This window comes from Oryza brachyantha, chromosome 9 (assembly GCF_000231095.2).
Source record: "Oryza brachyantha chromosome 9, ObraRS2, whole genome shotgun sequence".
NCBI lineage: Eukaryota > Viridiplantae > Streptophyta > Magnoliopsida > Poales > Poaceae > Oryza > Oryza brachyantha.
The window spans coordinates 9,786,390-9,804,372 of NC_023171.2; the positions used below are offsets into that span (position 1 = coordinate 9,786,390).

Below are 17,983 nucleotides of genomic sequence, written 5' to 3' on the forward strand. Positions count from 1 at the left end.
ATTCATACATGTTCACCTTCACATCAATAGTAACCATCTAGATTAATCTTCAATAATATCATTGCACCGGCCATGTTTTGTTAAACATCTCTTATATGGTCATCACATGAATATCTAAGATGAAGTCAAAAGTTATTCTGATATTCTTCAGTTCCGACAAGTGATAACATTGATGACTTGAGGCAGATATTCTAAAATGCATGTAGACCATCATGTATATAGAAATTTAGAGTGACCAGAGCATATAAGATTTATTAACTTGTGATACTCAGATGGTGGGTTGGTGGCCTACTTATGATAATAGGGCTGGTCACCATCAGAAATCCAAGCTGCATTGAAAAGATTAATTATTGCATCAAGTGTCTTCATAAGCATCATTACATAAACTTATTTTTTGGAACATCGAGTAGGAATTCTATTCAGGTTAGACAAATTAACAGTCCAATGTTAAGTATGCACTACAATACTGTACTGTCGACTGAAGCGTACATGAGCCGACCTTTGCAGGTTCATGTTGCCATGCACGGACAATCAAGAACATTTGCAATCAATTTCCATGGCAAGGTACAAATGTTCAATGAGCAATGATTGATAAAGAACACTTACCCCTCCAAAATGAAGGGTATGGCCGTGGCTCTCATGGCCTGAAAGTTGCTGACGGAATTAGCTGCATAAACAGAGACACTCGGGTTAGTTATTCACGCTATGAAATTAAAGTTATTTGTCGGAGAACATATGCATGAAATTTTAATAATACAATCGTCTGATAATTCACTAAAATAATCTAGTATAATCATGGCCCTTTATTTAGTTTATACCTGGGTTTCTCTCTGTGACAATGTCATCCAGTTCACTGTTAACTTAATGGCTCTTGGATGACAAGTTGACAGGATATACCTTTTTGTATTTCAACAATGCATTCTTACACTATTTCAGACGGTATACACATTGTATGCAGATTTGACTTGTGTTCCTGCAATATGATATTGCGAAGATAAGGCAGACCTACCTGATCTCCAGATCACTCCTACCTGCAGTTTTCACTGAGAAATGATGTTGCCAATGCAACGTCATGAAACAAAGTAGTGAAAAGCTATAGTAGGCTGCGAAGTTGATTAGTCGATCAAAACCTTCAGCTGTGAAGGATCCACCAGGCAATTAAAACAGGTTTCACACAGACGAATCAATCAGCACAGATAGTACCTCAGAATAAGTACAGAAGCAACCAGCGGTATTAGTTACAAGCTACTAAGCTAGTAGTCAACAGTATATCAAGGAACAGTCATCAAGTTGTAAACTTGTAATAAGGTCGATCGATAATGATGCCGACACGGTCATTCATTTGCATGTTGTAATAAGGCCGGGTAAGGATGCCGACATGGTCATTCATCTGCATGCTCCCTACATAGCCCCTGGTTTCAGAATTAAGTTGAGTCTACTCCTCTCTTGCCGCAGGAGCCATTCCTGCTGAAGGGCTATCTGCGAAGTACTCAGGATGTTTCAAGTTCACACCATGCTGCAAGGAAAAAGGTATGGTATAAATAAGAGATTATGCATTAGTACACGTGTGGTGGAAAGGAACCTACGAACCTATGATTAGTGTTTACTGCAACATAGAGGATTTTCGTGTGCAGTGCTGATCTATAATGGCATTAGATAGAGGAGTAAAAAGTGCTAGTTACTCCTCACAACACATTGAAAGTATATGCCTATTAGGATAATTAGGGATTACAATACTAACCACTGGACAGTGGTACTCCAATCCTATCGATGAAGTGATGATATACCGATAGCTGCTAGCTGGTTCGTTCACAACAACAAATCTCAAATTGGTATATGTTGAACAAACATATCCTCTCATTAAAGCACAAAATTTCATTAATCAGAACTCTAGTATTGGAAGGATGACAGGCTAGTTTCTGGCAAGGATGTCCATTTGTGTGAGGTTTAGTGTAGATGGCAGATTCATTTTGAATCAAGGAATGTAAAATAAAACTGTCCTGACCCTGATGTGATCAGTCATTTGTCAAGAATATCATTGGAAGAGAGATATGGGCAGCCCATCCCAGGTCTTTGCTTAATTGCTTATTTCATGCAATATTAGTGTCTTCTTTCTGGCAAAATGTTCTAATACAAATAGGCCGAGACTAACTTAATTAGTAGAGTATATATGGAAATGATAAATCACAAGCACCATGGAGTGTATAAAACTGATCTATTTGATTTTTAAAAACATCAACAAGTAATACCATTGGTAAAAAAAATTGGTTTAACTCAAGCCAACATCCTACTGTAGACTTGTCGGTTTTTGGGATATATGAATGCAGAGATTCACTTTGTGATAAAACTAATAACTGTAATGATGTGTCAAACTGAATAATTTGCGACTTCAATCAAGTAAAGTACAGTAGTAAGTAGTAACCAGTGAGCTAATGCAGTAAAACTGAATGCTTATATGTAATAGGAAACAGTGTTTACCTCTTGCAAGGCCTTAGAAAGATCATCCATTGTTAATACAAGCCGCCTATCCTGAAGAACAGAAGGACTGAAACAGTTAACAATAAGGTTTGGTTTCATGCTAGTAGTACCCTGGTACTCCAATTGCAAATTAACCCACCTTAGGTTGCTTGCTCTTGTTGTCTTTGATAGGTGCTGCTACCCTGGCTTTGCAGTGCCTAGTTTAGGAGGAAAGATTCATATGATGAACAAATTAGTGCGCGTGATACATTTTAACTGCTACAAGTTATGATACACACAACAGAATGAGAAGCTTGACTTTACATTAAAAAGTTTAGTGTTGAAATTACACCCCCCACCACATCAACACAAATACACAATGCACAATCGCTATCTATATTAAACTATTTTGCTATATAGAAATAAGATACCATGTTTGATGTTTGGTTCCATGATCATAATGTGTGACAGGATGATCAGCAATAAAAAAAAGGAGGTATGAAGAAAACAAGCCTAGAATCCACAGGGTAATCACTAATGACTGGCTACTATAAGGCTACCAACATATAGGAGAAAAGAAACTACTTAATACTCAAACTGGACAGTTCTCAGTCTGCCAAGAATAAATAATACTACATATATGGATACAGCTCCATTTATGAATGATACCAGAAATCTCATCATGGGTCATGATCAACATAAAAACCTATTTCCATCAAGGTTAGGACAAATTGACTCCAAGAATGAATAATCACTAAAAAGGAAATATAATCACACATGTGGATCGCATTAAGTTGAAAATCAAGATGAACGGGTTTGTAAAAGTTACATACTGAAGAGAATCGCTTGCAATGTCCGAAATGAACTTTTGGGTGGCTACAGCAACCAGCCTCGTTCTGCAGAACACAAAATTATGGCTCATAAGACAATCCATGCAGACCAATAACCACCACCAAGTTTAAAGGAAAACAGCAATTTATCGCCCCCCCCCCCCACCCAGCTACAAGCAATCCAACCAACTGGCTCAATCAATCTAACTGTCACCATCTGTACGTGCAGATGAATCAGGCCAAATTCAGTTACAGTCTCAAGGCAGTGAACGAATTCCAGTTTAACTACCAATCCAGCCAGTGGCGATCCTACGTAATCCAATTCTTACTAAATTATATCATATTTATTAGTGTACAAGTATAAAAATTAGATAATTACAATGTATTGGATCCTCGGTAATTTCTGTTCTGGGTTCGCCGCTGAATCCAGCCATCCTAGCAGCAGCACAAAGCAGTATTCTGGTAAGAGAGAAGAGATTGAACTACTGGAGGGAGAGGGTTGGGTCTTGGGTGCTTACAGGCGGAGGTCGGGACAGTGGAAGCCGCTGCGGCCAAGGTAGTGCTCCACCAGCTCGTCCGGAATCTGCACGCACCACCGCATCAGATCAGACACGGAACCCCCACCGGGAAGAAAAGGCAACGCACCGGAGCGAGAGGAGGGCGGCGGGCGCGCCGTACCGTGGGGGTGTAGTCCATGAGGGAGGAGAGGAACTCGGTGAGGACCACCTCGTCGTCGTGCCGCCCGTCGCCGCCGCCGCCGCCGGAGGATGCCGCCCCCATGGGCTGCCCTCCTCCCCCCATGCCCCCCGGAGCCATGGCGCCCCCGCCTCCGCCCCCGGCGCTGTTGCTCCCCATCATCCTCTGTTCGCTGGCCGGGGAGGGTCGCCGCCAGCGCCGGTGGGCCTGGACGCGGCGGCAGGCGAGGACGACGGCGAGGTCGAGAGGAGTCGTGTCGTCGCCGGAGGCCCGAGAGGAAAGCAGGGGAAGTGGTGGGCTGAAGTCCGGCCCTTTTGTAGTACTAATAAACTTTACGATGGGCCGGTTCAGATCCGTTTGAAAATCATCGTAATAAAAACAAGACGAAAAATAAAAATTATGAATATATGATCTGCCATCGGATATATAGAAATACTAGGCACATACTCACATTCGCCGAGGTTCTCAAGAACAGACCATTTTCACCTGTACAATGTGGCATACCATCGTCGAGCTCAGATTTATCTCGTCGTATTTGACGGTAGATGACACGTATTTCTCCCGTTACATGATATAAGATATTTTAGTTCTCTCTAAACTTATATGGATGTGAATGCATTTATACACATATATCAAATATATTTATTGATATATAAATAAATCTAGATATAACCAAAACATCTTATAATATCGAACGGATAGTTGTAGATGCATGCATGAATATTATATTATCGTCGTTGTCAGAGCTACATGACCCAGCACATGCATTGGATGGCAAATGAATTAGTGAAGTCACAAACGTTATTTGGAAATTGGCCAACATAATATTGCAGTGCACGTAAGTGCTAGGGTGCATCTAGGTATGGGAATGGAACCATCGGATATATGTCTCTCCGTGAGGTGCATCCTGCTATTAATGTGTTATAATGGAAAAAATATCTCCATATTTCTATCTTATGCCACTTATCTAGACATCGGTATGGAACCAATCGACGTACCTCTTCCTAGAGTCAATCCCTTCAATAATGTGTTAACTAGAAGAAGTCATCACTGTCTCTACCTTCTATGTCTCGAAACTATAATTATTATTATGACCCAACCAAACCGGTTGTCCGACTAATAAAAAACCCGAACCAAGGCCTCAACCGGTCTAGTCCAATTAATTAAAAGATTAGTTGTGCAATTGAACTAAGAAAAACCGATTGAATCAAATTTTAAATAGGAATTGGTTAAAAACCAGTCTAAAGACCATCTAATAGGCCTCACAGTGGTGCAAGTGAGTAGGTGGGAGGAGAGAATAAGAGAAAAAAACAAGGGAGAAAGTATGTGGTTATGTGTGGTGGGGTTTTTAACCCTCAACCTGTCGTTTAGGGATGGCAACGGGACGGATCGGGGGCGAGTTGGATAAGAACGAACCCAAACCCGTCACCCGACTTCTATACCCGAACCTGGACCCGAATGGAGAAACGGGTTGGAATCCATCCCCGTACCCGACCTGACCGGGGACCCGCAACCCGACCGGGTGACCCGCTCACCCGCATCGAGTATTGTCTTACTTCAATCAACACAAGAAATAAAAGACAATGATGAATTTAACAAGAACAAAAATTGAATTGGATGGATGCGCAATACCGCAATTGAGTGGATTGCAATAACAATGATGGATTCAACAAATAAATGGTTTGTCATGATAGAAATATGGGCTTAGAATTAGGTTTTTGCACCTTATATAAGTTGTAATTTAATGGGTCATAGTCTAATATACCCCTCTCGGGTCCCCACGGGTCACCTGCGGGTAGAACTCCATCCCCGTCCCCTCATCCGCCCAAATACGGGGCCCAGGACCCGGTTACCTGCGGGTCAAAGTTGGGACCTGTCCTCGTACCCGTAGGGGTGGGTACCCGTCGAGGACCCGGCCCCACGGGTGAAATTGCTACCCTTACTGTCGTTCTAGGATATTCTATAGACCTCGATTTATTTGGTGCGGTCTTAAAAACTATGCTTGAAGTACACCAAGAGCAGACCTATAGAGTTAGCACATCCTAAGTTAAGTGTGGCTCGGCAAAGGTATACACTGTCTATATATTGTCCCAATAACCACAATTGGTCTAAGCTATCATTGCCCCTTGAGTCACAACGGTGTTACCTCTTGAAATGTAGTGACATTGTCTAGGCATATTGCTTTTAGAGTAATTTTTGTGCCAAATAGATTTTATTATGGGATTGAGATGAGTGATGGAGCCTTCATTCAAGAAATATTATTACATTGAATACACACACCAACTAGGTTCAACAAGCATGAAGCAAGTAGAAAAAATAGTATTGATGCTACTCATTTTAACCCCTTCAAGTCATAGGAAACAAAATAGTATTGAAATAATGGCTAAGTTCTCATACTGCAGCCCTTTCCCACGTCGTCGGCCACTGCCCCTTTGTCCATTCATGCCCTCCCTCAATCTATAGCTAGTAGCAAAGTGCGACAGCAATACATCTAGGCATTACGGTGCCACATCTAGGCATTGTAGTAGTGTTTTCTTGTAGTGATGCTTTCTTCTCAGCTTCTTTACCTCCCCTAAGTTTCAGAGACTTCGTCCCATCTCACAGTATAGTGTATATGGAGGAGAGAGAAAGGGTCTCTATCGTAACTCATAATGGATAGTCTAGATAAAGAGACCATTGGAAGACAGATGAGATAAGAATAGAAATCTATTTTGGCTAGCTTACCGGAAGAGAAGATAAAGAGTGAAATTTGGATAGCTTGTTGGAGAGTACGTTTGAAGATGATTATTAACTAGCTTTCTCTATTACCATGTAAGCAAATATGATGACATATAGAAAAGAGAGGGGATGAATATGAAAAACTATTGTTATATATGGTAACGATTTAGCATTTATTTAATAAATTTTTACTATATACGGTGGATAAAAACAAATAATAAAAAATATTTTCTTATATTAATTGATAAAATCATATCTGACTATATATATGCTCTTATAAGGACACGTTCAATGATTAAGTTGACTCTTGATTGCTCCATATCAGTAACAAGAGTTTATTTTTTAAGGATACAAATAAATATAAAGTCATCCATGGTTTTTTAATTAATACATCAAACTAGTTTTTTAATTACCCTATTATACTTTTTATCCTCCTCGTACAACAATTTTTTTAATTAATGTTAAGAGCCAATTCTGAGGTACAGCCATGCATAACTATGACTTCTCTTTTTCTCTGACTCTTTTTTACCATGTCACGTACGGTAGGGATAGAGATAGTTAGCTAATAAATATATTTTTATGTGCTATAAAATAAATTCTGATATCAAAGTCGACAGTAATCTCTGCCTTTAACCATTCTTTTAATCTCAGACAACACCATGATGGTGCATATTCCTGCCTTTTTTTTTTAAAACGAGACAAGCAAAATGCTTTATCCGCGGCCCGCGGGAACTGCCACGCCGACGGCTACCAACTCCGCCGCCCACCGCTCTTCTATTCTATCCACTCCGCTCGCGCTCGTCTCGGCGCGCAGCAGCCGGCGAGCGATGATGCTGCTACGGCCGCGCTTCTCCTCCTCCCCCTCCCCCTCCCCCCGTCGCTCCCCGCCTCCCGCGCCCTCCGGGGTCTCCTCCTCGTACCCCGCCCTTCGCTCGTCCGGCCACCGCCGCCGCCGCAGGCCCCGCACCCGGCCCGCGTCGCCGCCGCCGCCGGCGGACCTCCGCCGCCTCACCTCCCGCATCGTCGACCTCACCCGCCGCAGGCAGCTCTCCCAGATCATGGAGGAGGTGGACGCGGCCAGGCGGCGCACGCGCGAGGGCGGCGGCGGCGCGGGGGCGGGGCTCAACACCATCGTGATGAACGCCGTGCTCGAGGCCTGCGTCCGCTGCGGCGACGTCGACCTCGCGCTCCGGCTGTTCGACGAAATGCGCCGTCCCGGGGGATGCGGCGTCGACGGCGTCTCCTACGGCGTCCTTCTCAAGGTACGCCCCTACGGGGTAATGGCGGCAGCAAATTTTACACCTGTAGAGAAGCTGAGATGTTTACAAGCAGTATTACATACATATTTTTTCCCCTGAAATTCCCATCAAACTATTCATACTTTGGCCCAAAACGTAGGCCCTAGGTGCTACTGTGAGCTTTTGTGTGGTAATTAAATTCATCATATTATATCAACTGTAGTATGAAGCATCCAATCTTTGATAGAAAAAAAATGTTTCCATTAGAAATCAATGTTCCCACCTCACCAGAAAAAAAACTTCCGAATTTGGTTGATATGTTTCGTTTTAATGTTTTTTCTTGAGAATCAGTAGGAAATTGTATACATAAACTTAAAGTTGTTCACTCCTTTCCTTTCTCAGCAACTTTATTTAGATTCTGTGTCAGACTGTCTGAGCCATCAAGGTACTATTATTCTGTGCTTGAAGTGTCCATCCTTTAGAAAAACTGCATCTACTAATGGATTGAGTAAATTGCTCTGGTGGTCCTCATACTTGCGTGATCCTCTCATCCCAGTCCCTCCAGTCCCTAATTTTTGGAATTGTTGATTTATATCCCTAATCTTGCTAAATGTATCACTGGAGGTCCAAATTTGACACGCCTACATCCTGGAGCTAACATGGCATGCCAGTAATAGCCACATCCTGCAGTCCAAATCTTCCCATCCCCCAAATTGCTCTTCTTCTTGAATCATCACGTGCCATTGCCCTCTGTTGTCATTGCCACCGTTGTTGTGCTCTCCACACAGCTACTGCTCTTCATCAAAGCCACAAAGTTTCCCGCAGCCACCACCACCAAGGTTTCCCTTACCGTTTTGCTAACCACATGATATTACAAACCCTGCCACCACCACCTTCATTTTGAGATCTTCAGCATGCCGGAAAGGGGGGGGGGGGTTAGAACGCTTGCAACATGGCTACATCAGTTCTTCTATGTGCTAGCCATTCTCTTTAGGAAGATTAGGGGTCTAAATTTGCAGTTTCAAATATTAGGGACTGGGATGAGAATGAGAACACTAAACAAGTTTAAGGACTGCCAATACAATTTACTCTAATGAAGAATCTTTCACTGCACTTTTTCATTCTGCTACATTTTCTGTTCTTTGAAGGGTCTGGGGATAGCGAGAAGGATAGATGACGCATTTGAGATTCTGGAATCAATTGAGAAAGATACTTCTACTGGGAGTCCTCGGCTTTCTCCTCATCTTCTTTGTGGTTTCCTAAATGCGCTTATTGAAGCTGGTTGGTACATGATTTATCCTTTTAACTTCCATCATATAATTGTTATGGAGTACAAGAATACTAGGATGCACAGCAATTCTGAATTTAGTTTTCTTCTTGAATAAAAAGCTAATTCATGAGACTTAACTCTCTATCAGACAGTGGTTCTAGATTCAAATCTAATTAGCCTACTCATTGGAATACAGTACTAGATGACACAATGTGTGTTGCTGTGGGATCTTGGTGTACAGTTGTAAATTGCAATAATGTATTTGAGAAATGAGTAATTAACCCAACACCAAAAAGTGGTCATGCAAGCTAGAAAGAATATGTGCTAATTTGAACTGTTAAAACACTATCCAAGGGTCAAAGATAAGTGATGGTGTGTCTGCATATGGTGGCCTTTTAGAGCAATAAGTACACTAAGTGGGTTCGAATTATATACTCCCTCTAGTCAAGATCTTCGTCATTTAGGGCAAGCTTTGGTTTCAAAATTATGATAACCAATTTTGTGTTAGAATAAATTTATAAAATCTAATAAGCTTTATGATTTTATAATAGTACTTTTCAAGGCAAATCGACGTATATTATTTATTTTATATTTAAACTAAGCATTTATTCATTGAATAAAGTATTGATGGTTAGAATTTTGGAAGTTTGATTAAGTCTTGTTCTAACTGACAAATATTTTTGACCAAAGGAGTAGTATATATAGATTCATGGCCTCTAAATCTATCGGTATTTAAATATTTGTAAACAAGTGATGAGTGTAACTAAACTAAGTCTTTTGATGGCTAGAAATTATTCCTTTGATCGGTTCAAGCGAATCTATCTCTAAACAAACGATGAATGTTACTAACCTAAATCTTTTACTGGCTAGAAATTATTCCTTTGATCAATAGTATAGTGGAGACTTAGATTGGGTGCACGGTAGTTAGGATGATATGATAGTTGTCACAACTGTTTGTTTTAGCTGAAATATTCTTCTCGTAGCTCTATGACATATTCCTCTACCAATATTTCTCTTGCACACCTTAGCTGGCTGTTTACTGATGATGTTGAACTTTGATTTATATAGGAGATATGCGGCGTGCCAATGCTCTTGTAGCCCGTTTTCGCGAAGTCCTATACAAAGGCCACTCTGTCTTACTATACAACTTGCTTATGAAGGTATCTTTGTTTATTCTCCCACTAACTATTAATGTGTCTGTTTCATTTAATTATTGTTGTACTCACTCAAATTTCCAAAATGGATGTGATCTAGGGATACATAAAAAGCAACTTCCCTCTTGGAGCTCTGACTGTTAAAGATGAGATATTACGTCAAGGATTAAAGCCTGATAGATTGACCTACAACACCATAATTTCTGCCTGTGTAACATCAGCAGAAATTGATATGGCTATCCGATTTCTGGAAGATATGAAGGTGTCGCACAAGTGTTGGAAAGGCCAGTTTTAGCCACAAATTTTTTTGCATATGCACATAATAGCCTGTATACTGAAAATGAGTTGCTTACATTACAATGCAGGAAGAAGCTAATAGGGATAATAATCCTGAACTCCTTCCAGATGCTGTTACCTACACAACATTACTTAAGGTATGCCACCTGCCAGCTTATAGTACCCATGTGAGAGCAGTAGGTCTGTACATGTCTTAACAATAAACAATAGTTACAGTTTACCAGTAAGGTCTTCCTTTTTGGTTACTTGGTCAGCCAGTGATATGGAATTCTATGGTGCGCTACTTCTGTTAGAATGTTTTGTTAAAGGTGATATTGCTTTTTAAGAAGTCTTTGAGGTATTTAATATTGGAAAATGTGTTTGACATGAAAGGTGTCTCGCAACCTTTTATTTATTGTGCATAGGGCATAGGCTTGTTTGGTTTCTAAATGTATCACTATCATCTTTTATTTAATACTTCGTAATGATACAAGTTATTCAAGCATTTTGCAGGGCTTAGGAAATAGCCGAGACCTTTATTCAGTTTTGAAGATTGTGGTGGAGATGAAATCTTCACGTATTTTTATTGACAGGACAGCATACACTGCAATGATAGATGCCTTGCTAGCCTGTGGGTCTATTAATGGTAAGATATATTGGCATTTTTTAGTGGAGAGTTTGCTATTTAACATTACAGAGTTTTTGAGTTGGGATCATTCCATTCTTAACTAACAAGTGATCCAGGCCCCTCTTTCTGTCTCATCTTGCAGTGCAGCCCATTAGGGGCCATTCAGAAGCAACCAAACAGTAGTCAACCTTTCTAGGCCAGTTGCATCACACATGTTTTCTGTTCATGAGGTTGTTTAGAATTCATATAAGAGATAATATATTGATTTGTTAGCTATTTCCATAATTTTAGAGATGAGGGTTTTGAACGTTCAAGCTATCCCATCTATATAAGGATGGGGTTGTATGGCTATTCGTTTACAAACAAATAAACATGTGTTTCTTCTTCTCCCCTGCCTTTGTGATTCAGCTACCTCCATGGCACCATCGGGCCACTTGAGTCCAGAGACACCTCGACTAGGCCTAGGGTCCTTAATCTCAATCTACTCTCCTTAGGTTGTAGACTTAAGTTTTCACCTTTACGTGCTTCAATTGTTCAACTATGGCCGTCAAACTGGAATGCATAACCTTGTATGTTGTGAACTATAGTACTGCCAATAACTGAAATGTTGGTGTTTTATTTTTGGTGGTGGTGCTATTGTAGGGGCTCTTTGCATTTTTGGGGAGATAATAAAGCAGGCTGGCAACAACAAAGACTTGAGGCCCAAACCTCATCTTTATCTTTCAATTATGAGAGCTTTTGCTACTATAGGCGATTTAGATATGGTCAAGAGACTGAACAAACGCATGTGGCCAGATTCAGTTGGATCCATTAGCCGCTCAGTAAAAGAAGAGGCAGATGAACTATTAATGGAAGCTGCTTTCAATAATAATCAGGTAGACATGAAATTTATTTATTTGATAATATGATTTAGATTCTTAAGCATGAATACATTGGTCATTTGACTCCTAACTTCACTATACTTTGAAGGGATCAACAGACATTTCTTATGTAATTAACCAAATTATTCCAACATGCACCCTATTCAATGTCATTTTTTAGCAAGAACAGAAAACTCGAATATTCTTTTTCGGTGTTGGCCAAGGTCCACACTGTTTCATTATTTTGCAACAAGTATATTCTTCCCATTTTCTATATTATACTAGTGGGATACATTGTGATGTGGGAAACAGTTGTGATTCCTAGGGTTCCTGGGTGTTTTGATCAATGAAAACTCAACAAGGCTTTATGAACATGCAAAACTATAATATGTCTTTCCTGCTATGAATAATCAAAGAAAACAAGCATCACTTCAATATGAGCAGTCCCAGTGCATGACTGTCTTGTTGCCCTTTTATGTTCTTTCATACAAGGGATGAATTTACATTGAAATTTTGCACAATTACATATATTTATGTGCATTATTTCTATGAACTTCTGGGTATTTCACTACTTGGGACAGTAAAAATGTACATTATGTTGGTTTCAACAGAAGTGGTGCTATCTCCCTTGAGCTCAATTTTTTTTCCCATTATGTGTTATAGCTTAAATATATATTTATGAAGCTTGGAGCTTGCTCCTATGATTGCTAAACTGCCGCTTAGCCTATATGTTACCAAATATAACACAACTGTGCAATATTCATGAATTTGCTCATATGTCTAGGATTTCTGTTATTCTTTTTTTCTTTGAATGCTGTGTTAAATAGATTCAATATTTTCATAATTTCATGTTTCTACAACTAAAAGACTCTTTTTTCCAGATTGACATGGCTAGAGGACTTCTAAGAAGGATAGTGAATGCAAAGGAATGGTTCTCTTGGACAAGTAGAGTAGGCATGGTATTATTATTTTGAATTCTGTTCTTAAATACTATTTCACTTCATTGATTGTAAAGGTTAGCAATTATCTACATCATGGACATGAAAAAAATTATCTTGAAATCCTAACTTTCTTTTGTGAACTTAACTTTCCATACTATTTTTGACTAATTTGTTATGGAATGGAATTTCATTTACCTAGAATTTCCTCATGTTATGATTCACTGTACTACATGGGCGAATTACATAATTCTAGTCAGCATAGTCTCAGTCTCTCAGATGTTTCTGAACTCTCTATTGTGCATTGTCCTAACCATACAACAAATGCCACAAACTTCCTGAAGAGTCTATAATTGTTTTCAGCAAAATGCTTCCCACGTGGCGTGAAATTGCATATCTAGTTTATTAGACAATAGTAATGCCATAGTTAATTTTTAAGTGAACTATCCTGCCAATGTCAGATGAAAAAAATCTTATTGGTACAACATGAAAATAGGAAGATCTCTGAGCTATTCTGAATGAGTGAAACTGTGGGTTTAGTTTGAAGTTGGGACCTGGTTCCAGGGTGCATGTTGCAAATAACCAAATGTTCATTGCAAAAAAAAAGCCAAATGTTCTTTTTTGTTCTGATGGTTCTATTAATGTAATGTGTAAAACATAGCCTTCTTAAGTTTACTTTGTTCTGTTTGTACCAGGTGGCAGTTAAAGTTGAAACCATGTCTGGATTCACCAACTCTGTGCTTAGACCCCATGTTTTTCCACAGGTTGGCTGCCTGCTATGTTCATATTTTACTACCCCTTTCTCCACTGCACTCTGCTTGTCATATCTGAAGTTTGTCTATTGGCATCATAGGTTGTCTTGAATGATCCTGTTGAAAAGTATATGATTTCGTTTCAAGAAACCCAGCCGTTACATGCTGACTTAATCCTGGAGGAAGTTGCCATGCGATTCTTCAAGGATACCACTGTTCCTATTGTTGATGACTGGGGAAGCTGCGTTGGTGTTGTTCACCGACAGGATTGTACGAAGGTACACTGTCCTTTAGTTGGTACCAGCAATAATTATGTTGATCCTTGCACGAAGCTAGTGGAGTGGTTAGCATTGGTTTCCTTGGCAAGGACTACTCACCAGTGTTTCGATAAAAAAAGCAGCCACTTACGCTTCTTCCAGTCTGGGCAAGGATTAAAATGCAAGGAAACCATAACAAATTTTGGTCATTCTCATTTTACTTATGGTTGTATATATTTGTTTGCGACATTGTTCTAAACAAGCTCAACTGATCTAGGACTTCACTAAAAACTAGCCTAAAAGTCGTGCATTCGCTTGGCTGTAACCTCCCTCTTTATTCAATGTGCTTAATTAGCTATTGTTTGTAGTAGTTGGTTTGAATATGCAATATCAATGAACAATATAAATATATGTTCATAGAGTATAGTTAACATGAAATTTTGCTACGACAATAGTAGTATTATCTTGATTTGTAGTTAAAAATATTATAATGCTAACTAATCATTTATAGAAAATCTAACAAATGCCATTGACAAACACTTAATTCTAAGAGATGCCATCGACGAGTGCAAGTTCTAGAAAATGCCATCGTACAAAACGAATGTCTAAGAAATACCATCGCCATTAGGGTTCCGTCAGCATCTCTCCGTTAAGTTCTATAGTGTGAACAGTGTATTTAACAGCAAAAATGGACGGAACCCTAACGACGATGGCATTTCTCAGACAAATTTGTTTGTACGATGGCATTTTCTAGAAATCACATTCGTCAATAGCATTTCTTAAACTTAGATGTTTGTCGGTGGCATTTTTTAGATTTTCTCAATAATTTACCATGATTTCTTGGAATCATTTACTTTGGCTTTGTTAAATCATAAAAATTTACTATGTGCATGTCATTCTATCAAATTACCTATGTGTATATCTTTATATCAAATCTACTATACATATGATGTATTAAATTCAAGTTTACTGAGGTATTTCATAAATTGTGTATATTAGATGTGAGCAGATAAAAAGTTTTTCTTTTTAAGAATGACAGAAAGTACTTAATGGATACAATTATAAATGTGATCGACAGCCTATACCATTATTGTTAGGATCATTTTGAAATTTAGCATTAATATGATGAGTTTCTGTAAAATATACAATTAAGGTGTGCCTTCATTTTACACTTAGGGGGTCAAATAAAGTAATGAATTAAAATGAAAACTTTGATGTCAATTACTTTGTTTCTGCTTAAGTATGGCATCCTCTATGTTCAATGTAATTATCTTAAATTCGGATATAAGTAAATTTATCTTGATTTTCAATAAATAATTTTTAATGTTAGAAATTAATTTACCACGATTATTCTGGACTTGTGAAATGCATAGTAAACCTATTTTCCCATATTAAGTTATATTTAGGTTAAGAACGATGTATACCTAGGGAATTACATTTGGTAGTAAGTGAAATAAACATGACATGGTATTACCGGTTTTAATTATGTTTAGGTTAATTACTAAGCTAGTTAATTTGATTAATTGTTAATACCACTGTCTTATGCGTGGCATTTTAGCTAACTGACAGTTGCTACTTGCTGCTTTCTTTAGTTGTTTAAAAATGTTATGCTCCCTGCACGTCGGTCTGGGATGTTTCCACTGGAAACCTTGTGAAGAACCCTGGTTGTGTGATTTATCATTGACTACACTGATTCTTTTCTAGATCCAATGGTAGTTTTCTTTTACATTTGTTCTCTCTAACGGTCACTATTTACATATCGATGTGGCTTACATATTGACTTGTGCATGGTAAACCATGGACCATAGGTTTGTTGGCGATCTATCTAGTTCTAGAAGCATGACTGGTTGCAATAGCGTACCATACTTATTTCTTGCAATATTAACGTTAACAAACTCAACTGAATTGGGACTTTGCTAGAGCCATTCCATGGTGAACCTTAGGTTTGTTCTTATCCTTTAAAATTTGACTTTGGCAGTCTTATCTAGTGCTAGAAGCACGACTGGCTGCAAGAGCATACCACACCTCTATCAAACTCCTTACGATGACATAACGTTGCGTAACAGCTTCCATTTCAATACCGACATAATTATTATTTGTATTCTAGTATTCTCTTGTCGCTCTAATTATAAATTCTTTTAAATTTTCTCTCAGATTGATGCGCCTCTTATTTCAATGTCGAGAGGACCACCGCTGTGTGTTCCCACGTCAACCTCCATCGAGCACGTCATAGATCTCCTCCTCAGAGAGAAATCTGAAATGGTGGTTGTGGTGAAAAGAGGCAACATGTACGAAGGCAGCTACGCATCGAGCTCACGCCCGCTGGGCGTTTTCTCCCTCACAATCTTGTGGAAGTTCACTGCTGACGAGTCAGACATCGATGGCATGGGCGGCGCAGCGTGCCAGCTCCAAGAGGATGTGGAAGGCAGCAATTGTGGCTAAAGTGCACTGCTAGTTTTCTGTGACTCCACATCTGTAATTGGCTGGGTGAAAAGGCTTGGCCAGTGAGCAGTTTTTGTTCAGGCCAATGAAATGGTTCTGCTCTGTCCAATGAAATGTCTCTGCTCTGCCCATAAAAGCCCATTGGAGCATATAGCAGAAAGCATTGTCATCGACGATCTCCTATATATAGCGGGTGATTCTGACCCCATGGCAGGTGCAATTTGATGCCGCACGTCAAGAGTGGGCCGCGGAGTTCCGTGGACCCGAAATTGTGAACCAATGGCAGAGGCCAGTTTAGGAACCAAGATGCTGTCCAGGCCAGGTGGCCATGGTCCTAGCTTTGCTCTGCTCCCATCCCGGTGTGTAGTCCCATGTCCTGGAACCAATGGCGGAAGGCCTCACCTGCCGCCGTCGTCCTCCTCAACCCCCACAGACGCAGGGGGGGACCGCCAATTTTGCATTGCAACCAGCGAGCAAGGTGACCGGCCTGCAACTTATCGTTGACAGATGCAGCTTTGTTGTACTACGTAGGAGGAGTATCCTTTACTACTCGAGCCAGTGCTTCCCTGCAACTGTGGCTGGTCGGGGTTTGATGCACGAATGCCCAGGCGGAGGCGGGCGCGGGCGCGGCTCGTTTCCGGTCTACGTCGATCTCTCGCTGGGCTGGATACCACCATACCATGAGATGGTGCGTGGCCGTGGGAGCAACGACGGGTGGACGCACTGGCTGGCATTGGCGCATAGCACTGGACCGGACCCCTTTTGCTTGCATGCATGCATGATGAGCGGGTCGGACGTATGGCAAGAGGGCGGTGCTTTTCTGTATGCATGCCACGGCCCGAGGATGCACGGAGCGCTGTCCCACGCATGCAGCGACGCCAGGACTTTTTATCTTATCTAACTTCATTAATTGATTGATGTATATAATTATATCTATATACATTAGCATCTATATGAATATAAACAAGACTAAAAAGTCTTACATTGTGAAACGGAGGAATTATATATTTTTCATTGTACGTACATGCCCGAGGTGGTGACAGCTACGCCCTTATATGTATGTGTTAGTTCGGTGTCACCCATATTTGGAATCTTGGCCTTACCTGTTTGTGCAGGCTGCAGCTCAAGCAACATCAACGGGCCAAAGGCTGCATGCATCGATGCATGAGTAACACTGGAGAAAACCTAGAGGTCAAGTCAGAACGGCGACGCCGGTGGATGCATGGACATAGCCGGCCCTGCATGCCCTCCTCTGCCTGCTGCTGCTGCAGGAAGCTCGCCAATCCGGCGCCGGCGTTGTTCTGTATGCATGCCACAGCCTGATGACGACGGCGGCGACGATGCCAGGGCTTAAGTACTCATGTCGTCGTTAGGTGTGGAATCTATAACTTTTGGCTATGTATATCCATAAGGGGATATAGAGACGATTGTATTTCTATCCATTTTCCAAAAGAGAAATCCTTAAAA

At 40.4% G+C, this 17,983-nt stretch overlaps 2 protein-coding genes across 3 annotated transcripts; one reads left to right on the forward strand and one right to left on the reverse strand.

Moving 5' to 3' along the window:
- Positions 1–1,099: 1,099 nt before the first annotated feature.
- LOC102715331 (transcription initiation factor TFIID subunit 10) lies at positions 1,100–4,284 on the reverse strand. Its single transcript, XM_015841405.2, has 6 exons — positions 3,966–4,284; positions 3,806–3,870; positions 3,291–3,353; positions 2,618–2,675; positions 2,479–2,529; positions 1,100–1,516 (listed from the first exon to the last, which is right to left on the reverse strand). Exons 1-6 carry the CDS (start codon positions 4,143–4,145, stop codon positions 1,436–1,438), a joined length of 498 nt encoding a protein of 165 aa, XP_015696891.2. The 5' UTR covers positions 4,146–4,284; the 3' UTR covers positions 1,100–1,435.
- A 3,181-nt stretch (positions 4,285–7,465) lies between these two features.
- Positions 7,466–17,508, forward strand: LOC102721302 (pentatricopeptide repeat-containing protein At5g10690). Of its 2 annotated transcripts, none has more exons than XM_040527805.1 (11): positions 7,466–7,978; positions 9,088–9,220; positions 10,278–10,369; positions 10,464–10,625; positions 10,729–10,797; positions 11,153–11,285; positions 11,910–12,142; positions 13,009–13,086; positions 13,761–13,829; positions 13,919–14,095; positions 16,229–17,508. In XM_040527805.1, the coding sequence occupies exons 1-11, from the start codon at positions 7,529–7,531 to the stop codon at positions 16,514–16,516; spliced, it is 1,884 nt and encodes a 627-aa protein (XP_040383739.1). In that variant the 5' UTR covers positions 7,466–7,528; the 3' UTR covers positions 16,517–17,508. The 2 variants fall into 2 exon arrangements, with proteins under 2 accessions (XP_040383739.1, XP_015696362.2); XM_015840876.2 differs by having other exon boundaries at positions 7,529–7,963; positions 16,229–16,577.
- The last annotated feature ends 475 nt before the right edge of the window (positions 17,509–17,983 follow it).